Consider the following 23,854-nt stretch of genomic DNA (forward strand, 5'->3'; position numbering starts at 1 on the left):
CCCTCATACCCCCCCCCCATATCTCACTCTCGCCCCCCTTACTTTTATTACCCCCTTTTGACGGCCCTTTTCTCGATTCTACGAGCGCTGCTTTTGTTTAATGCTTTTGTCGAAGACATTAAGTTTTTTCTTTCTATTTTACTTTCTTACTTACTTACCGCAGATAATTTAATGTTTAATTACAACGTTTTATCCGGCTCACGCCTTTGCCGTTGACTCTTTAATACTTTAACCGCCCATGATTTGATTGAATTAAAAAGAATTACAATTATTTTTTATCTTCTTTAATAGATGAGATTTCATAAGGAATAACTAAGACGTTCTTTAAGTCTCCCCCCCCCTTCTCTCACTCTCTCTCCCTGTCTCAATCGGAGTATATCGTTTTATTAAAACTATCTTGTCTTTAATATACGTGCACTCTTCTAGCCTTAAAATCGTTAATTTTTTATTCTTCAATATCAATAATTCATTATTATGCGTTTGATACTATTTCATAAAATCACGATAATCGTTGACGAAGTAATTAAACTTATATTATTATTTCAAGCTTAAAGCAATATATAAAATCTTCATTTATATATATATATATATATTTTTTTTTTATTGCAATTGTCAGTCACATAACGACACTATTCCTTTTTTATTCTTCTTCGATTTTAATGGTCGTATTGCTCCGAATGACAATAGAATACGACTTATAGAATATAGCTAGATCCGACATTCTTACACATGAGCAATTTATATACAAACGTCTAGTGCTCGCACGTCGTAATAGTCGTTTCTGAAAATAGCGCTTTTTGATTTCGTTGTGAAATGTCTCTACAACCACTCGGTTAAATTCTTAATGACATTTCAAAAAGCTTACGTAATCATTTCCTAATACATGCTAAATGCCTCATGTAGCTTTTTTTTATCTCTTAAAAGCAATATATGTTTTGTACGTGTTGATTGCCTCTGTTACATTGAAAGCATACGTTTGTTAAAGTGCTTTGGTATGATGAAAAACAATAATAATGTAATATAATATATGAATCATAAATTAAAAAAAAATCTTAAATATTATGGGTTTTGAAGATATTTCACGCTACTCGAATAAGCAGTATGAAAAAAAAATTCTCTCTATTAATTACCTATTTGATTATAGCAGCTTTTATCATTCATTCGACTATCGAAAAATGGGGCATTTACAACAGCGTCGATTTCACAATTAAAAAAGTATATTATTCTTATTATTATTACTGTTGCCGTCGTCGTCGTCGTTGTTTGTTAGTGCTGTTGCTGCAATTTTTGTTGTTGTTGTTGTTGTTGTTGTTGTTGTTGTTACGCGTTTTCAAAATATTTCTAATGTTTAATGGTAATGATAATGGTAACGAATGGACGATGAAGAAATAAAATATTTTACTTTTGAGTCGGCGAGCAAGGCGATTCGAGATTATCTACCACACATTAATTCGAGTTAAGGCATGAATATTTGTATTTCACAAAGTCAATATCACGTAGGAATAGTCGAATTGTTAAATTCCATATAACATTATATCTATATCTATATATCGTAAAATCTATTTTCTCTATACGAGTTTCATCTACTTAAACATCTTTTATCGGCGATCAAACAAAGGGTAAGATTTTTCCTGAAAGGTGGAAAAGTCTAGGCCGTTGAAGAAAAATAAATCACGCCCCCCCCCCCGTCTTATTTGCTACTTTCGCTTTTTACCGATAAAGAGACGGACGTTTCCGTTTCGCCCGACCACTGCAATGTACGTAATAATGTAGCCGTAAAGTAAACAGTCAAAAGAAGTGGCGCTCGATGCTCAAATATCCGTCTTCCGCTCTGATAATAAGCATATGGCCTCGGTCGAACGATCGGTCGATCCCTCGCCAAAGCTCGCACGGAGACTGTATTGACTGCGTTCGATTAGCCGAAGTGTCGAAATCGAGCTGCCGAGATACGTGTGCGCGTTCTCACGCGGCGTCGCAACTATTTGCATTGCCGAGGCTGCAAATAAAGAAGGGAGTCGCGGCTGAGAAAAGCCACAGCGTCATGGCGCAAAGAGTACCAGCCAATGATATTTTTCTGGCGCACAAATGGCTCGTATATAACGCGCGCGTCCTTCCACGCGCGGCGGTAACGGCCATCTTACGATATTCGCGGCATAAACTATTGGCAAGCGTCTCGCTTACGAACAAAAACTGCTTCGTAAATTTCATTGGCTTTAACGACAATCGACTCGCTTCACCCCAAAGCCTCGTTCTAGCCGGCAATTTACAACCAATTCACTTTTCCCGCGAATACCTAAATCTATTAATGCGCCTTCGCGGCTTTTCCTTCCCCCTTCTTCGTTCCTTTCAGCTCGGGTTACAAATTTTATATCCTTTTTTCATCAAATTTCATATCACCCATTACCCCGCTCGTACGTATGGTTTTTTTTTCTCTTTTGTTTTTTGTTTTTGGCTTTTTTAACTATATTTTCGCCCGTCAAACTTGACAAAGACTAAGCCAAGAGCTTGCGAGAAATTAATAGTCTTGTCCACCGAATGCTACCTCTTAAACTACAATAAATACAAATCAACTGACCCCTTGATGACCATTGATCAGCGTTTAATTTGCTCTTAAAATTAATCCAAACATATACGCGCGGCACAGACTCTATATTCTACCTATGGCATACGCACAAAAGCTCATAATGTCTGGTTGGGCCACGTAAATGTCAATTTTAATTTTTCATGAAATTCGATACGTAGATTTTGGTATCTCGGATAAATAAAGCTTTTTATTTATATCGTTATTACTTACTATTGAATAGTTTTTTTTTTTTTTTTTTTTTTTTTTTTTTTTTTTTTTTTTTTTTTTTTTTTTTTTTTTTTTTTTTTTTTTAAGTATCTATCTGTATTAGCACATAGATTTGAGAAAGTAAATTAAGAAGCAATTTTAGAAGCCATTTTGGTACCGGTCTTGCATTTCCAATTCACAAAATTCTCAAATATTTCAATACAAATTTTTTTTCTCGAACTTTCATATGACAAACAGAATTTCTCAATACCAATGGACTCGTTTGATTAGTTTGAATTTTAGACAAATTAAAAGAATTGCCTTCCAATTAATTATAGATTGTCAAAATTTCATCGCGTCCGCATACGCAATTGAGGCTCTTATGGACAGTTACGAATAGTATTCTAGTGGGCTCGAAAAAGTACGATGTCTATCGAAAGATCGAGGTCTTAATATAATTCAGCTTAAATAAAGATCAGACTTGAATAAAGCACGACACAATAGATATAAATTTATCTAAAGTTTTGAATGGTCGAATCGAATTATCAAGATTTCGTGGACAAACGCAGCAGATTATTGGTAAGTTGACGAGGCCAAAGCTGAGTCAAAGCATTCGATCCGAGTCAAAGTCAATGGAAGGACGAAAAAATATGCTGATAGCGTGAGAGATGGGCTGAGCCATAAGAGTGGCAAAGGCGAGCAATCGAAGAAAGGGGTCGGCCGAGCAAAAATTGATCAACTCGATGCGTCGTCGGAAGACGCAGAAAGAGGCCAAAGTTCGAGCTCGTGCAAGGGTCGATCAATTGCCATCGGATGTCGTGATTAGCATACGCCAGTAAAGATACGGGACTCGAACGAAATTGCACGTAAAAATGATCCGCGCATACTGATCGGGAGGGTAATGCGGCTTTAGGTCAAAGGGTGTGGCCTCGGAGTGGCTCAGATTGATTCGGCGTGGAGCTACCGGTGGCCGGGTTTAGCTGCTTCTGCGCGTTGCCGCCACGCTTCGTTAGTCCGGTCGCGGCAAAATGGCCGCGACCCGCGGTCTCCCCTTTTTTTCTCCTTCTCGCTCCCCTATTGTCCCCGACCGACCAATCGTGGCAGGGCCGTCGTCTCGTCGTAATGCAAGCCTCAAAATCAGAACGACACGCGAGGAGAGCAAGAGCACTGGTTAGGGGGAGGGAGAGGAGCTTCGCCGCGTTCTCGATACCCCAACGCGCCATCGGCCTTTTTTTTCGCGCCCCGCTGCCTCGGCAAGGCCGTAATTCAGTGTGTCGATCGTATGTGCCAACCACTGTCTCTTACTTACCAGTCTGGAAAATTTCGTTCGCACAACCTGGCCGCGCTTCCTCAGCTTTTCAACATGTCCCCAACTTGTTTATCGTTAATAAACTGACGCGTAGCGTCCGTGTATCCGAGCTCGAGCTTTCCTTTATTAAGAATCTCTATTCCACACTAAAAGTATAATTTACACATACATACATAAACATAAACATATATATATATATATATATATATATATATATATATATATATATATATATATATGCATGCGTGTGGGTAACTAAAGCTCGATCATCGAGTTTATGTATTACGGCCTTTAGTTTTTGTTTCATGTGGTCAACTATTTAGGGCACAAGTAATAAGCTTCGCGTTTGTTCATTAAATTAGATCGTATATACGAGAAATTTTAAGCCTAACAAAATCCCATCCAATCAACGTCAAAATTCATCATTATATAATAAATTCAAATTTAGATATTTACTCCATTATAATGGTTTGGTGATTAACTAATCACTCTACATCCGTACTACTTTATCGAAATACACTCCCTTTTACATCTTTTATTATAATTCGAATAATCGTTGTAGCTTAAAGAATGAATGAAAATGAAAAATTAGGAAAATTATTAATAATTGCTTAGATAAAATAACCAATATTTCTACAATAAATGGCACCTTTATTGTAAATCGGTTAGTTACTACAATATCATACTATTCGTTATAAAATAAGTATTGTGTATGAATTATTATTTTTCTTTTATCTAAAAGGCACTTTTCGAACGTATTATTCCTTGCTTTATTTGAAATACGAAGAAAACGATGAAACGAAAATTGGAACGAATCATTCTTATAACTTCCGTTTAGTACAATATTGCTTAACAAAGAACAGAGATTTATATTTTTCAAAATGTTTTCTTTTATTACAAATTGTATAAATAATTAAAAAAAAAAAGCCATTCAATTTTTATTTTAGTTAATAAATGACATGTAGAGCAATAGATCGTTGTAAACAATATAATACAAATGTAATCAAATATAATCTAACGCATTGCGAATTTCCAAGAAAAAGAGTTTTATATACTTAAACAATAAGAGATTATTTTCGTTGGGAAGAAATGCTTTAAACCAATTGTGTTGAGTGTTTTCAGAGTTATAACAATCATTCATAAGCAAGTGTAAGTTTCTTTTTAAATGATAATTTATCTTACCTATACATATTTTAGTTAAAACCAACAAAAAAAAAAAAAAAACGATATCTCTTCATTGTCCATAAAAAGAGGAATGTAGTATTTAAAGTTTTATCAAATAAAGCATCCTTATTCTTTAAACAATTTTTTGTTAAAATGAGAGAGCTTTGTCTATTATTAAAATAACATATATTATGGTGAGATAGGAAAAAGATAAGAAATATTGAGAACGTTTATCGAAAATGAAATTAATATTTTATTTCGTGCATCATTAGCAATTAAAATTTACCATTAAGCTAGTTGACTTTTGAGGAAGAGCATTTAGGTTTTAGCGAGTGCATGTCAATTATAGGAAATTTGAAACAAATTGTAAAATATCATAAAATATATCGATGACTCGTTGTCAGTTAATAGAGTCAGAATAAAAGTGTGATGCATAAGAAAGTACAATTGTGGCAGTTGCGGGGATCGATGAGATAAATTCATCTTGCGTAAACTAGACAAGTGCTCGCAATTTTCAATGGCAATGCCTCTGTTGTGATGTATAAACCCGTTTTTATAAATAAGTCGTATTATTTATCGAACGTGATTATGGATTAATAGGAGGAGGAAGGCACGACGAGAGCAGAGGAGCATGTAATTCCTACATAGCTAATTGAAAAAGAGTCGTTAAAAGTAGATGCGAGGAAAAAGAGAGTCTAATGCCTTCTGAAAAAGCAGGCAAAGATTGAGATCTCGCAGCTGTTGGTCCGAAACGCGTGCACGCGAAAGGCCGAGAAAGAGGGAGTGGAGGCGTGCGTCCGAGGACTGCGTGGGTGTCCCGGTGCGCAGATTCGTGCGGGAGAATGCGTTATTAACCCGCCTTGACCCCGCGTCTATGATTACCGGCAATAATAGCCGGATGCAGGATGCGCTGACCCGCGTCTCTATTATTATGCTCGTTCGTACGCACAAGGATGAGCTTAAGAATGAAAAGGCTCGAGGCCCCCTGGCCTTTCTATTAATCTGTGCCGAATTATCTCACCACAATACTACCACGGTCCACCCATGTCGGTTATGTGCATAATATATGTATCAAGGCGATGCTCTTTGTCGTTTTATTTTTACGAGAGCGGCTTCTCGCATGGACCACGTGAAAAATTTGGCGAGCGTGAGAGGGCGGGAGGGGGAGGGGTGTACGACCATTGCGTATAATTGAGCAAGCTCGTGCCGATAATTAAGCTTATCTACGGATTCAAGGTGGGCATTAAGAGTTTCTTGCGGTCTGTGAGGCCGATGCTTTTCGACTGTTCCCAGGATTCATGACAATCGTTTATTAACACATTTCATGTTTTGATTCCATTTTCGTGGTACCGCGTTTTTGCCTCATAATTTTAAGCCTTTAATAATGCTTTGAACGTCTAACGATCTAGATTTACGTACGCAGACGCTTGGCCCCATCATTATCCGATAGATAAAAACTATCCGAATGATGTCGTCGTGTTCAGGTAAGAAGCGTCATTCGATGCGAATGAAAAGATAGGACAAGTTAGGGATAATCCTTAAAAATACCAACCACCAAGGGATCTAGGCATAATAAGTGACAAAACGTCTGGGGAATAGAGTTCGCACACGGAAGGCTCGGACAATTTAATCACAGGCGCATCGCACACGAACTTCTCGATGCATTCACGACTTATATACGCTGACAATGGGCAGGAAATATTAATTCTTAAAGGCATTATAAAATTGACTTAGTCATTGCATCTGTAAATATAAAAATCTCTCGGACGGGAATATTGAGCGCGCGGCGAGGCCTTCCTCTCGTTTAAAATCGATCGGCACGAGGCCGTCACGCGCTTATCCCTCCCTCGCCTCTCAGCCCCTCCGTACCACCCATCCCCCTCCACCCACCCGTCTTATGCCCCGTACCGCGTCACGCTCCACCCCTTGATCCGCTCACGCACACAATAGCCCTTGCCCCTAATGATAATAGAATGATGCGCGAGCGCGAGAATGACACGGGCGATTCGTCGAACGTTGTAATTCATTTTTTCGCCGGGGCGGGCAAAGAGGGGCGTCCCGTTTTTTCGTATTTCGCGCGCTCTTGAGGAGGCGGCGCCACGCGCCCACAAATCATGCCAGCAATGACGCGGCACGTGTATCAACGGGGCCACCCCTGATATTTTCGACGGGTTTCGCAAATCCAAGGGATCGCCCCTTCGTCTTTGCGATGATGCGAAGCCATTTGGAGATGCTCGGAAAAACTGGATATATCGACTGTGACGTGGATCGCGTCTCTTCTTAAAACTTGATTCTCTCTCTCTCTCTCTCTCTCTTTCTCTCTCTCTCACTAAAAAATCATGCTACTTATTGCTTCAATAAGTCACTCACAATGTTTAATACTTATGCTGTTCCCTCGGGCTCGTTCGCTATTTATGTTCGTCTTGCTTATTAAAATTATTAACCGAAAGATGCTTTAAAATATTTCATTTTATTATACCGTGCCTTGGTTATTTCGTACTATCAAACATAACTATCTATTACAGTTTAATGTGGTAGCGTATATAATACGAACAGAAAATATAACAACGTTATATAATAATATTATATTTTATGCCATTATCATAATTATATGCTTATATATAATAAGTTATTTAATATAATACGATTAATAGATTACGATTAGAAGCGTAAAGGATTAGAACGCATTAGAAAGCATTAGAACGTGCTCCATAGAATATTCGTCTAAGTCTAAGTGTGTCGTTTAAACGGAAAGAACCTTACATTGCGTTTTTAGTTTGACAGTATAATGATCTTGGAATAGAAAGAACTTGTCGAAATATTGATATTCAAACATTTATTCAAATATAATATTCAAATACCATATTAAACAGCGTTCACTGTCTGATTAATAAATCTATGCTCGCACACAGCCACAGTTAAACAACAAATTTTTTAAATATTTTTATATACTTTTATTAAAATTTCTTATAATATGAATTATAATGGTGCTTTCGAAGAAATTTATTTATAAAATTTCATTTTAACGACCGAACAATTTTATTAGTGGAAAATGAATGATCGAATGAAATTTTTGTAAAATAGAATTCCTCACAAAATGTGACATTGTACAGTATGAAAGAATTTATATTATTCAAACCATCGCTATATATTTTCATTAAAAGGAAGCGCTCGTTAGAGCCAATTAATAATGATTCGATATGCGAATTCGGAGCATTTATAGCCTGTATAAACATGACATTTAATTTAGTTGAATTGAAAATATAACGAGTTAATTTTAGAATTCAAGTCAAAAGCATTCAAAGGATACGGGTAATTTTAGTTGGATTCATTATTTACGGGATAAGCAATGAACAACGGGACGCCGAGAGAAAGAGAAAAAAACAGAGATAAAATTGCTTGGTTAAAAGAAATTCAATTTCATGCCCATGTTCTTAGTTACAGCGATGGAGATGCGAAGAACCATACTTGTGTCAGGCATCGGTAGATCTAAAATAGGGCCCCGGAGTTCGGCATCCTGTCCCTTGCATATCAACTGCGTCTGTGCGCGCCTCTATCATGCACTGATCAACATATTGCAAGTCAGCCAGCCTCCTCTGGTCCGCCCGACCTTTTCCACTCGACAATCTTCCCTTTCTTTCTCTCACAAATCTGCAGTTCTCAAAGATACACTGCACTTCCCATCATGCATTATCGACCTAAGATTTACACTTACGAATCGTTGTTTGATCCTACAATGAGACCTTGACAGTGTTCTATTATTTTTTTTTTCGCCTATCATGCATTAAATAAAACATCCGTATTTACAAATAATGGAGATGACAGTGCTGCTGAACAGAGACAAAGCTTTCCAACATATTATACTTTTCTTTTCTCCGCTTATTTAAATTCGTCTCATACTAGACTTACAGATTCACACATATCAATGTAAATATTTATTTGATTACAGATTATGCATCTGTTTTTTTTTTCTTCTTTTTTTACTTCGAATAAGGATGTAAAAATGATAACGATTCTTCATCGTCTCTTTACTAGTCTATAAATTATTCATTTAAATAATTGAACAACCATTCGATAAGATTGATTGTAATGAAAAATGAAAGTACATTGTTTAATACGTAAGTAAATATATTTCGTCGTTAAAATATTATTAATTTTAAATATAATAATTAACTTTACATACTACATGCATTTATATCATACGGCTTTGTAATTTCTTTCACATTATAATATCTTACGCTAAAAGTAAATTCTATTGTGATAAATTAATTATTAAAAAGATTTTTTTAACTCAGCCTCTTTAACCCATTTATTGTTTATCGATGTAAAGAACAAAGCTTCAGTTTGTAAACTATTATTGCAATAATTTGTTGAAAATTCTTAAATCGCGAAATTAAATCAATTCGAAGAAATAAAATAATAGTACGTAAGTGCACATAAAGTTTCCGAATTGCATAAATGATCATAGAAATTAGCAGAGAAAGACTTTTATAAGGTTAGCATCGCTTATGCTATATACAATTTAATTTTTTAATGTTTAATAAGTGCAGATTAAAGCAATACTGCGATAAGTTGATCAAATTTGACGATTGAATTCAAAATTAATAGGTCTATCTTTGTTTAAGTAAGTTTAAATTTATATGCTAATCGGAACTTACTTCGAGTTAAAAATTCAAATCTGTAATTAAAAATGAAAAATAAATTAAATATCATGTTGATGATGAAGTGTAAGCCAGTAAAAATAGTAATAAGCGGGCTTGGCTGTGGTTTTGCAGACATCGGACCTGGATACATTGCTGTGTCGGCAGGACCTCGAGCGGCTACAGAGGCTCGAAGACGAGGAGAAGGACAGTCAGATGGAGGAGTTCTTCGAGGTCGGGCCCCCAAGTTGCAGGCCTCAGGCGAGTTTTGTAGCGGCGCGAAGTGGACCCGGGGCCAATCATCAGCCACCGACTTCCGACGACGACGTATTCCTGAGGCCACCCCTCTGGGAGGACATTACCTCGAGTATACAGAAGCTCGACCCCGAGAACGCCGACATGCTCGGCCAATCTCAGACTTCCTCGCACGTACGTATTTTTTATTATTTGTCCAATTTGAGCCTTTCGGCACCGGCCATCTGAGATTACATCATTAATGTTCTGCATCATTAACGAGTCGTGACTTTTATTATTATTTTTTTATACTCAGGAACTATAATTGAACTGTCGTGTATGGATATTAAAATTTCCATGCGTTATACTTGATTACTGTTGATTAACGATATGCTGCTTATTAAATGTAAGCTTATTAAAAGTGGATGTTTATTTAGACTTTGTAATACTTTGCCAATAAATATTTCTTATTTCGCACCGAATGCATAATATTTCCATTCGTAATTTATCAATGACACATAATTATATAATAGTAACAATTATTCGAGACATTTTTTTCTATTTTAACGATAGATGTAAAGACTTATATTATCGTTGAAATGGCAATTTAACGCAGGTAAATGGTTACATTAAACAGATGTTTTTATATAATTAAATAATAAAATAAGATCACTTACATTTAGGATAGTTTATTTTAATAATCGAAGTAAAAAATTAATTCATTTAGTTGCACTTTTAAGAATAAATAAATCTTACAATACAACTCATTTTCACATTCGTTTAATATACTAATATTTTACAATAAAAATTATTTACATTATTAATCAAATTAATTATTAACTGCCTCGATAATTATTTACCCTACAGAAATATATCATAAAATTTTGCCTTGTATATTACTTATAAAAAAAAAACTTTTAACAATACTAAGGTTAGATTTTATCGAGGTCAATACATTAGCGTAGAGTTATTAATAATAGTTACGGTATTTTTAACTATATATACATATCGTCTATAACGATATGCACACACACACACACACACACACACACACACACACACACACACACACATATATATATATATATATATGTGTGTGTGTGTGTGTGTGTGTGTGTGTGTGTGTGCGCGCGCGTCTGTGTACACGAGCGTGTATGTGTATGGCACATATCTACTTTAAGAGAATAAGAAAACATTTAAGATTTAATTGATTTATTTTTTAAAAAAGCATATTATTAATAACTTCGTCAAAGTATTAATTTTAATAGGCATCGATTTTATCTAACGCTTTCCATCTACACACTATTACGGTAAATTGTCCTTATTAATTTTTATATCGTGTTTAATGAGAAACAATTAATGCAAATACTAAACTTAAATCAGCAATGAAAATGTATAGGATGAATTGATGGGTTGAAATACCTAAATACGGTTTTATTTTAAAAATTTGTTGAAAATTATAGTTACATGTAAAGCTCGAGAGTGTATCGGAGGAGCCATCGACAACACTGTCATCGCCTCAACCGGTACTGTCGCCCCAGGAAGTGAAGACTGAACCCCAATCGTTGCCGACGCTCCACCTCCTCGAGGCGCCCACCTCATCGAACTTCACAACAAGTGGCAGATCGGTCCATCACCGGACGACTGCCTTCAAGGTCTTCCCCTGTACCAATAACAACAACCCAAGCGCAAGTAACAACAACAACAACAACAACAGCAGTACACTGTAAATGATAGTTACTTTATTTATTAACCAACGTAAGCTCTCTTTTTTTTCTTCTTTATTCCTTTTTTTCTTTTCTTGTTTTTTCTTTTAATATCTTGTGCAACATAATCATCTTCGGTATTTCTTCGCATTTATTTGTTATATTTCACAAATATTAATTTACATTATAAATTAATGTATCGATGAATTATGTACGTATACATCAAAATATATATAGATCGTCAGGGCTAATTATATAGAAATGGATGATTAAAGTAGCGATCACTTTTATGATAATGCTTATGGAACAGATGTGAAAATAATGAGCGGTTACGATTGGTTCGTAATAAATTATCCATTTGTAAAGATTAAATAGTTGAAAATGTCGTTTCGGCGTAGCAACAGCAACGGCAGTAGCAGCATCATCGAGCAACAACAGCAGCAGCAGCAGCAACAGCAACAGGCTGGAGCAAATGCTACGTCGGCCCTCTACGGCTCGATGACGCGGCTGATGTACGTGTCACCTCTGACGCCTCCAATCTCGGATCCAGGCTCTCCACTAGGTGGACCACCCAGGAGGACGCCGCCGCCCCCTTACCCCCAGCCGCCCCAAGCAATGTTGCCGAATCCGGCGAACCACCGTATCCAAACTCCGACGACGGTCCATGCCAAATTCAATCGACGGAACAACCCCGAACTCGAAAAGCGCCGAGTTCACCATTGTGATTTTATTGGTGTGATTTTATACGTTCGCTTAATTCTCATCGCGCGCAATACTCGGCTAATGTTCACTTCATCTCCAACGTCTAACGTTAAAACAGATTATTTTACATTTACTTCAACTTTATCGATCGGATGCGATGAAATATTTTTATACTATTGCATAATTATTACGTCACGAGCGATTAAGAATAAACGCTTGTGTATAATGCAAGTTCGATGGAATTTTTTAATTAAAATGAAATAGAAATTACTACGATAATATTTTTTGCTTTTTAAAATTTTGGAAATTAGATGGAAGACTGATATAAAATAGATAAAATTAAAAAAAAAAAAAAAAAAATACAATTTCTTATATCTATGTAAGTATATTGTACTACACAAAATATTAATAAAAATAATATTAATAAAAATGTTCAATGACCAAACTTGCAAATGGCATTAAAATTTTTAATCACGATCAAGATAGTTCACACAATACAAAGAATTAATTTTTATAATTTTTATCAAGCTTATATCAGTAAACATTATTGATCTACATATTGAAATTGTTGACATTTTCCATTTTTTATACGTAATCAAAATATTTTCTGATTTTATTGAACTTATGTTGAAGTAATTTTTTGAAATTTATTATCAATACTTATTGCAACAAACGTTCTTTCATAATTTAACAATAAAATATCTTTAATGAATTGTCTTTAAGAGTACAATTGCTTATGTATAAAAAGAAATTTGCCATTAAAACATAGTTCTTAAAATCCGAATATTACACATGCTACATTATTATAAAAAATAAATAAATATTGAAGAAGAAAAAAAAGAAAAGAAAATGATTTGAAGCGCTATTAAATTAAGGAAAGAAACACTTTCGGGTAATAACGCCAATAGTGTCTACACTGTAAAAAGCAAAAGGAACAAGAGAAGAAGGTCGTAAAAAGCAAGGAGATTGAAAGGGAACAAGCTGGCTTTTTATTTTACTGAGTGTAACGTCGTGTCCTTTTCTTTTTCCAGGATGCACCAAGGTCTATACGAAGAGTTCGCACCTTAAGGCTCATCAGCGAATACACACGGGTAAGCACTCAAAACACAGACGCGCGCGCTTATACATATACCAGCAAACAAGCGAGGATAGCTTTTACAAAATTGCAGCTTCATAATTTTTCTCCGCTTAATGGTCCTGGCAGTAACTAAGCAATGCGATAAGAAAGCCAGACTCAAGTTCCAAAAGAGCAAGTTATTCCTTTGTTTACATTGGATATAGATAAAACCAACATTTTTAACATTTATCCGTGCATCATAAAGCTACAATTTTTTTTTCCTGGTATCTTATCAGCTGCGAAATCGACAATAGCTCGCGGACGTGTCGGGAATCCAAATTTCGTGAAAATCACTCGCGCTGCGTCACAAAACCGTCGTGTGAATCCTGAAAGTGTGAGAGATAACGACACGAACCTTTGACAAATGTGTTTTAGTACTTTCATGAATGCGTGTGCTACTCGCGAGGTACTCGCGAATCAGTCGTAGAAAACAAGTCGCGCGCTTCGTACAGGAGGCTACGCATACATAGGCCAAAAGCCTTGCGAGTATGTCTCTATGGGCGTGGTTCTTCTACACTCGAGGCTCCGCTTGCGCGCAGTCACGCACACGTGTGCAAGCGCGTGCATGCACGCATGCTCCTGCCTCGGCTATAAGTCCCTAGAAAATGCGGTAAGCGAGCTGATGCGTTGTGGGCAAGTCGCAATATGTAATGTAGCCAGACCTAACCGAAAACCTAGCGTTAAAATCTGCGATAGGTATGCAAAGTATTGCAAGGTTCGTATTTATTAATCACTAATGTAACAATAATATATAAATGTTTTCGTGTCAAAAATGTCTTTGGATGGTCTTTAGCAACAAGTAGTTCGTCTTCAAGGCTCTTGTAACACCGAAACTTTGGCAACTTACCTGATTTTATAACTATAACGTATGTGAAAATCTATCAAGCATCTAGAAATATTATATTAACGAACGAATAAAGAATTATTTTTTACTTTTCTTTATGTTTAACGTTGTATCGAAAATTCATCTACTTTTTAAATTTGCAATAAGTCCACCATCTGCACAATCTTCATTTATTATCTTCATTTATTATGTCGCTTTGCAAGTAATTTACCACTAAAGTCAGCTTAAAGAATTGTAATTCTGGTAGTTTTGGTACTGATTATTCGTTTAAAATTTCCTTTTTCTTTTCCATTTGAGAATGGTATTATAACAATAAAGAAAGCGACCACAACCGACCATAGTCTTATTTAACTTCATCTTACTAACTGAAACCAAGTCTAATTCAACCATTTAATTTCCCTAGAAAGTGCTTCAACTATATAAGATTGCATATACTTTGTAAAATTCTTATTAAAACAGTTTTCATATTATATAAATAATAATTATTATTCATTTTTTTAATGAAATATCGACTATTTCTTATAACTGTAAAGTTGTAAATATATTAATTATTAATTCTTTATTAATTAAATGCGTGAACATGATATTAGATAGATACATGTAAATAAAGTACCAGAAGATTGTACAAGAAGATTTTTCCCCGTGTTTGTATAAAACTTTTAAGCTCTAACTTATATATCTAGTGTTAAAATCACAAATTCTCCCTCCCTCCCACCCCCCACCCCCCACTTCCCTCCCCCCCCCCACCCCCCACTCGTAGATAGTATTTGCTTTTTTTTTTAATCTTAATAACCGTAAAGCTATTGTTTTGTTCTATAAAAAATACAATATATAAATTATTCCCTATTTAATTTTTATCAAAAGGGTATTTCTACTTTAGTACTGAATGGCTTATAAGCATTACAATAATATTTTTATCAATCGAATAAAGACAATTATCATAATTAATAACAAACGTCGTTTTATTATCACTGAGTTATTCGTATGTTTAGAACTATATTTATAATCGATATTTTTAATAATAATAGGAAAAAAATCTGAAGAAATTTTGAAAAGTTCATATGTCAGTATAATCACATAGAAATAATATTTTTTTCATACATTGTAATAATAGTCTTACATAGGTACTTCAATTGATTGATCTTCGCTCTCTCTCTAAGAGATTTTATCATCCTTACGGTACTCTAACCGTACCAATTTATTATTCTTAACATTTGTTTTTATACTTAAATTTGTTTAATTGTTTTTCACGAAGACTAAAATTTTATTATAAACAATCAAAACTTCATTCAATTCTATCAATTAAGGATAATTCACATTTTACAAATATTAAATGGATGGCAAAGTATTTATTAATAAGTTTTTTTTTTTTTTTTATTCCTTTATCAGTTAAAGTACGTGAAATATGCTAAGAATTGAGATTATGTCTCTTGTGAATGAAACTTTGTAATATTTGTAATAAAATTACCATCCCATGTATGATCATCAATGAGCATGAAAATGTCAATTTATTTCGTATTTGTATTTTCGTATTCGTAAATTGTAATAATGAACAACGAATTATTGAGAACGCGAGCCGAATCGTGTGCGAAGGTAATATTTGAACGCAACTTTAAATTAAATTGTGCTTCGATATTGTATTAGAGAGGTTTATTTTTGCAATGAGCCGTTGTAATTAAGCGGAATCTTTTGAGATTAAGCGCAATACCTTTGAATTAAAATACGTGCTTGGTAGGGTCAACGAGTGTAACCAAATTGCCGGTTATCAACTAGCGGTAAGGAGTACTGTTTTTACCGCAGACGCGACGTTGTATAATGACCTGACCTGCATCTGCAAAGCCTCATAATCTCTTCATCACACGGTTCACAAAAGTTTCGAAATTTTTATCTCGTATTATATAAACAAATAATGATAACAATTCAATATAATATTAACGACAATGACAACGACGACGACGACGACGACAACAACAACAACAACAACAACAACAACAACAACAACATCATCAACAACAATAATAATATCAGTGACGATAACAACAATTATAACAACGATATGAATAATAATAGTAAGAGTAATAATAAACGAATGAATTTGATCTTTTTCTCGCGGAAATGAGGTAGAAAATAAAGAGGGAGATAATGAACGAGACATTTCCGAATAATCCTAGTACAAATTGACATTTAGAAATACAATGCGCGAGTGAAGTGTGTGCTCGTTTTAGCAGAGAAAATATAAAGTTGCCAAAACCATGGAAGTAATGTACGAGTATCGAAAACGCATTTGGGTATAAAAATCGATCTTTAAAATTTTAAATCACGCGTAGCTTTCCCGGCCTTACGATAACGACATTTCGCCTTTCGGAAAACGAAGAATAACTCTGACCAACGCTACCTTAGGCAATGAAAATAGTGAGACACGAGTGTCGTGAATGTAGCGGCAACGGCCAAAGCTCCCCAGACTCGCGTTTGTCTCTACGCACGATTCATTCATTCAAAAACCATTCATCCGACGAGCAAACAGATCCCAAAACTCAGACGCCGCTCTTTGCCACTTTTCTCTTTGGATACGCTATTCGAGACCGGCCGTAGAAAGTTTGTGGCCCGCTAGTATCCGGTACTTCCTTCCCGACCCCCTTCCTCGGCCGCCATCACTGTCCCCGGTCCCCTGCCCTGCCCCCGGTCGCGCTCCGGCCCCGGCATCAAAAATCTCCGGACGCTTGCCTAACGGGTTGAGAGCCTCGGGCACGTGGCGCTCGTCGTCGTCTTGAATGAACGCGCGCTCGCATCTACAGCCTCCTCCTCCTCCTCCTCCTCCCCTCACCACACTCCGCATCGCCATCCCATCCCTCTCCTCCGCTAGCAGCAACACCACCACCACCACCACCACCACCACCACCACCCTCCACCTCCACCTCCATCTCCATCTCCACCTCCACCTCCATCTCCATCTCCACCTCCACCTCCATCTCCATCTCCACCTCCACCTCCATCTCCATCTCCACCTCCACCTCCATCTCCATCTCCACCTCCACCTCCACCTCCACCTCCACCTCCACCTCCACCTCCATCTCCATCTCCACCTCCACCTCCATCTCCATCTCCACCTCCACCTCCACCTCCACCTCCAGCTCTACCTCCTCCTTTTCGAGAAAGAGCATTCACCAAGGCAGAGCGAGGCGCGCGCGTACGTGAGCGCACCGACGAAACTCGAATGCGCGGGCGCGAGGCGAGCGGCATTCCACCTTCTCGCGAGCGCTTCCAACTTGGGCTGCTGCCGACGATGCCGATGCCTCTTTTCGCATTGGGAACGGGATACTGCAGCCAAGAACGGAAAGTACCCTTTTAAAATCAGGGTACATCTCCGGACATTGCCGGCCAATTAACCGCGACTCTCGCGCTTTTCCTTTTCTTCCGACTTTTTTCTTTTCCTTCGACGGATTTTTAAGGCCCCGTCGAGCCCCGGCACACGCACTGCTAAATGAAAGTATAACTTGCCTCTGAAATACAGAAACGCGCTGGAGTAAATAAACACGCTCGAAAGGAAAGTTGCATGCGTCGTTGTGCCGGGAGAAAATTTCATCATTAATTCCGTTCCTTTTTTCCCGTTTCTTTGCCTTATTTTCGAGGCGTTGTTGCTTTTCTTTTTTCATGAATTTTGTCGCCGGACGTGCATCGCTCGCGAGTCGTTTGAGAAAAGCCATTCGGAGAAAGGTCGTGCCGCTGTAACTTCCTCCTTCTCCCTCCCTACCTCCCTCCCTCTCCTGCCCTCCCTCGCTCACTCACTCTCTAAATCACTGCCCGCGCTCGCGACTCGCTACTTATTATCCAACAATTTTTGTCATTTTGTCAATGTTTTTTTTTAATAGAATATCATTGCAAGAATAGAGACGTTTCAGCTCCGATCGAGCAATCAACCGTTTGTCTCTTTTACCAATGTCAATGTATAATAGATTATAGGCCTCATCGTATGCACTTAAATTATTAATTAATTATACCAACGTAATGTAATAAATTTTAATTGTGTATGATTTTTCTAGCTTGAATACGGTAGGCTCTACCAGAGAATTCGATATTATTTGATAAGACCGAGCAATTATGAATATCATCTACTATTATGAGATCGCGATCAACTTAATAATAACATAACGATATTATTGATGAATGAGAACATTAGGAGAAAAATGACGCCATACTAATTGCGTATAATTAAGTTTTATTTTATAGTCAATTATTATCTCAATAAGTCGATGAAAACGTATAATGGCAGTAAAGAGCTTAATTTGAGAAACGCAATTTTTGAAGAGACAAAAAGAAAAACTCAAATAATATTCGATATTAAATTGAAGTTATTTGGCTTCATGTTCTTATGCATTTTGACAATGTGAAATGTGTATAGTTCGAGATATCGAAGAAATGCCCGATAAATAAATTTGCGATTCGAATTATTAACTATCTAATATACGTTATGAATTAAACGAAAGTGTTCTCTTACTCTTGCTTCCTTTATCACAGTTATAAAGGAATTTTATTGTCGTTTATTCGTTTTATTAGCTACATAGGTCTTATCTTGTTTCGCGGAAAATTCTCATTACTAATTCATTCTTATATTCGATATTATTCGACTTTAATATTATCATATTTATAATCAGAGTTGCCTATAGTTCTTAAATATCATTAGAAGCATTGAAATATTTAATGATCTCAAAGCATGAACGATTGCTCGGTGATGATGTCTAATCTTAAGCGTTCGTTACGCAGTTATTACAAATCAATTTTACCGGATATTTGTAATTAATCATTTAAGGCATAGTTTGTCATTGGCAACGATGGCCAAGAGAATAAGAACAGTAAGAGTAGTGATTAGCCTCGAGAGATAATAAATTTAAATTTAAAGGAGAGCGTACGTAGATTTTCCGAATTTACGCCAACGCCGGACTAAACGGTAATGCCGTCTGCATAATTAAAAAACAAAACAAAACAAAAAACAAAAAATGCTTTATCCACGTTGCACTATATACCAACAAACAAATACATTGACAAATAGCGGTATATGCCAATAGCTTTAACAGAAGCGGCGCATTAGCTTCCAACAGCTCATCTCGCATTCGATTCCAAAGAACTCTATCGCTCCTCACGCTGCAAAGACTATCGCTATAAAAAGAGATGAGTGCTTTAGCGGCGAAGATCTAGGAGGAGAAGCGAGCCCATTGATCGTAGGCTCTCCGAGCGTGCGAGTAAAATCAGCGGGTACAATGGAGGGCATCGGCAGACAGAGGCCCATGCGATTACTCTAACTTTAACGCCGATTTCGCAACGGCGAGCGTAATACTCGCACATAAAAAGGCCGCGCATCTCGCGGACGCTTTCGAATTGCAGATTAACGAATGCGACGAGCGAAAGGGGGCGAGGACCGATTCCCATTGGAGCGGCCTTTGCGTTCAAGCCCGCGCGCGAAAATCATGTAAGCACATTCCTTTCTAATGTAGTAGCCTCGTACTCACAGGTGAGCCGCGCCAGCGCAGCAGCGGTACGCGGTTACAGTTAAAGGTCAGCTCCCGCTGCACATCTCCTTCTCTTTCTCTTGCATTACTACTACCAATAGCACTACCACTGCTGCTACTTCTTCTGCTGCTGCTGCTGCTGCTGCTGCTGCTGCTGCTGCTGTTGTTGTTGTTGCTGCTGTTGCTGCTGCTCCTGCTTTTGATGCTGTTGCTACCGCCGTCAATTTTTCCTCTTCGTCCTCCTCGTCGTCGTCCTCCTCCTCCTCCTCCTCCTCCTCCTCCTCCTCCTCCTCGTCCTCCTCTCTTATTTTTATCGTTACTCTTTTTCTCCCTCTTCTCATTCTTCTTACGCTTATTCTTGTCCTTTACGTCTTCCTCCCTTCCTCCTCGAGCATAATCACTCGCTTGAACATCTCGTCTAATAGACGGACCGGGCAAATCTGTGAATATGTAGGTGTGTCGGCAGGCGTCTACGTGTGCGCGCAAGCTTTGTTCTCCTCTAATGACTTCCTTTAGAGTCGATGCAGCACAGCACATCAAAAGCCCGGTTCTGAAGTTTCGAAATCCCCGAGTCATTCGTTATGCTTACAGTTTTCCGCTCGAATCACGACTTTTTACAGATTCACCAATCGTTCGTTTATACGTGCGCGCTTCTCTTGCCTTAACTTGCTTTTTACTCCCAATTAAAAGTCCCAGGAAGAGTTTCGCCAATTTTTCGTACATCTCTATGAGTGCCCTCTCTATGGTATATTAATCTCGTAATATAATTGTCGTCTTTAGCTAAGATGTGCCATTGGCAATTAATATCTTCAACTATTTAAACATTTTCGGGCACTATTTTCAGTTATATCTCAGCTATCGCGTCTATTGAATATTATTAATCGATACCTGCACTATGATAAAATCAATTTTTCTCTATTCTAATTAAAGAATTACGATGAATTTCTAATTAAAGTTTAATAAAATAGTTTATTAACGTGTCAAGATGTATATTTTAAAATATTGCTTATATATATATATATATATATATATATATATATATATATATATATATATATATATATATATATATGTTTTTAAAAAATCAATATATATATATATATATATATATATATATATATATTTATATCTTAATGCTTTTAACAATTCAATACGACGTATTCCGAGTTTTAAGATTCAAATGAAAAAACAAAATTCTTTTATCCTTTCTTAAATAAGTCATCAACATAACATTAAATATATTAAAATCACTCTGTTATTGTGGAAAAGTGGCAGGCAATCATTTAAATAATATAGACGTATATATATATATATATATATATATATATAAAGTTTTAGAGTAAATTGAAAATCTTATTTATATCCACAATGCTGAGCCATTGCAATTGAAATGCAGGAAGCGTTAAATGTAAAGAATGAAATATCCACGAAAATGAAAATATCGCATGAATAATGAAAGAAATGGGATTTGAGAGGCGAATGTAAAGAACATGTTATTTAAGGCTTTCATTCGGAGCCTCGTTCAAAGCTACCTTTTCGATTAGTCAATCGATTAGTTATTATAATAACGGTAAACTAATACTTATGACCATTATCAACGGTGCGTATGAGAGCAGACGACGGGTCGAATAAGACGTGGAAACCGCAAAGTCTAGGCTTAAACAGCTAAAGACTAAAGATATCTAAAGACTATTTCAATATAGAGTAAGTGAGCGTTAGAGCGACGGGGAAATTAGAGATAAAAGGATATGACAGAAGCGTTGCAGCCGGGCACCGTCGTCAGAGACTTGAGTCTCGTCGAGCTCTTAGGTCGCGAGACATCTTCACCTCTTTTCTCTCTTGTCTCGCACTCGGCCGCCAAGCCTCGCGAAACACACTCAGATCCTGGTGACCTTTTGTGTGCGCATTCGCTGGCGCGCGAGGAGAAAGAGCATGAGAAGGTTAGGCGATTGGAAAGGATCACGATTCCGTTTTTATTGACTTCTAGGGGAGAGAACGCCGGCGCGTTGCCTAATCCCCGCGGCGCGATAAGGAGAGAGGGAGACACGTCTGTCGGGAGTTGGCCTGCGCTCGCGCGGCATTCCGGCTGCACTCCCATGCACACATAAGCAGTACCAGCAACTCTCCTTTGAACTCCGGTTCTCCTGCTCCGGTGAAGAGGTGCTTGTCTGTCTCTCTTTCTCCACCGTAGTCGTGACCGCCTACCATCGCTGTGTGTCTCTCGAGCGTCGACCACAAACGCGATCGCTTAATTGCGCATTTTCCCTCTCCCACCAGTACGGGCGCGCGTACGCACGCACACACATTATTCATCCATCCGTTCGTTCGTTCGTTCGTTCGTTCGTTCGTTCAACCATCCATCCATCCATCCATCCATCCATCCATCCATCCATCCATCCATCCATCCATCCATCCATCCATCCATCCATCCATCCATCCATCCATCCATCCATCCATCCATCCATCCATCCATCCATCCATCCATCCATCCATCCATCCATCCATCCATCCATCCATCCATCCATCCATCCATCCATCCATCCATCCATCCATCCATCCATCCATCCATCCATCCATCCATCCATCCATCCATCCATCCATCCATCCATCCATCCATCCATCCATCCATCCATCCATCCATCCATCCATCCATCCATCCATCCATCCATCCATCCATCCATCCATCCATCCATCCATCCATCCATCCATCCATCCATCCATCCATCCATCCATCCATCCATCCATCCATCCATCCATCCATCCATCCATCCATCCATCCATCCATCCATCCATCCATCCATCCATCCATCCATCCATCCATCCATCCATCCATCCATCCATCCATCCATCCATCCATCCATCCATCCATCCATCCATCCATCCATCCATCCATCCATCCATCCATCCATCCATCCATCCATCCATTCATTCATTTAGCTATCTAAGTAAATATATCTATGTAAATGTTGATATGTATAGATAGGAATTGGATGCAATGACATGGCTCATCGATTTCACCAATGCGCTCTTATTCTGATGCGAACTAATGACGATCTCTCGATTTCCCGCTCAGTCGTAGGGGTTGTGAAAGTGCCATTCCACTTATGGGAGAATGGAAAATTCCGTTCCTTTGTACGACTTTGTAAAAACTTCCTTTTTTTGGCCCGAAAATCAAAGACTCGTCAAAGGAGGGCTGCAGCCTCTTTCGTTTTACTTTTATTCTATTCGGCACTTTTAAATTTATTTCGTTTATCCCTTATGCAATTATAAATGTGAATTCTATCTAATGATTACAATGTACGTGATCCTTGTGAAATGGAATCACTTTCTACGATCACTATATTTTGTGTCATGCTTTATAAATTAATGTTATTAATAATAGTATTGATAAAGTGTAAATAGTGTTGATAAAAAATAATAGCATCTGGGATAAGAAATTTTGAAGCAACGGAAAGTGACATACTCGATGCGCATCCGCTTTACCATAATTATAGACTTTTTCGCAGCGAGAAATTTGTTAACCGCGAGTTATGTTACATAAATATCAGATTGCATGTATACTAAACGGTAGTGCTTGAATCCTTGCTTACAAATCCATTAGACATTTATATTGCGTAAATTAACCACGTATATTCATTGAAATCCATCGTTGTACTTCATTATTAGGATTGTACGGTTAGCTCGTGCGGTTTGTAGACGCAAAATAGCAAAGAGAACATAAAATAATTAAATCTCGTAGAGAGATAATATAGGATTAGTTCATTGGTCACACCTTACGTTTGCCCTTCCCACGGAAAATAGCGATGCTAGACATTCAAAGCCAGGCGATCCTAGGCCTAAAGCGAGCCTAGAGCAGCGCCAGAA

At 37.4% G+C, this 23,854-nt stretch overlaps 1 protein-coding gene across 1 annotated transcript in view; it reads left to right on the forward strand.

The window, feature by feature from the left end:
- LOC105365049 (Krueppel-like factor 5) overlaps window positions 1–23,854 on the forward strand; it is a 79,467-nt gene that overhangs the window by 54,845 nt on the left and 768 nt on the right. The window contains exons 2-6 of the mRNA XM_011503122.1: window positions 10,019–10,312; window positions 11,581–11,836; window positions 12,134–12,135; window positions 12,262–12,556; window positions 13,557–13,616. Of these exons, the coding sequence (XP_011501424.1) occupies window positions 10,019–10,312; window positions 11,581–11,836; window positions 12,134–12,135; window positions 12,262–12,556; window positions 13,557–13,616 (907 nt within the window). The remainder of the gene's footprint in view (window positions 1–10,018; window positions 10,313–11,580; window positions 11,837–12,133; window positions 12,136–12,261; window positions 12,557–13,556; window positions 13,617–23,854) is intronic.

This window comes from Ceratosolen solmsi, unplaced genomic scaffold, assembly GCF_000503995.2.
Source record: "Ceratosolen solmsi marchali unplaced genomic scaffold, CerSol_1.0 scaffold45, whole genome shotgun sequence".
In the NCBI taxonomy this organism is placed as follows: domain Eukaryota; kingdom Metazoa; phylum Arthropoda; class Insecta; order Hymenoptera; family Agaonidae; genus Ceratosolen; species Ceratosolen solmsi.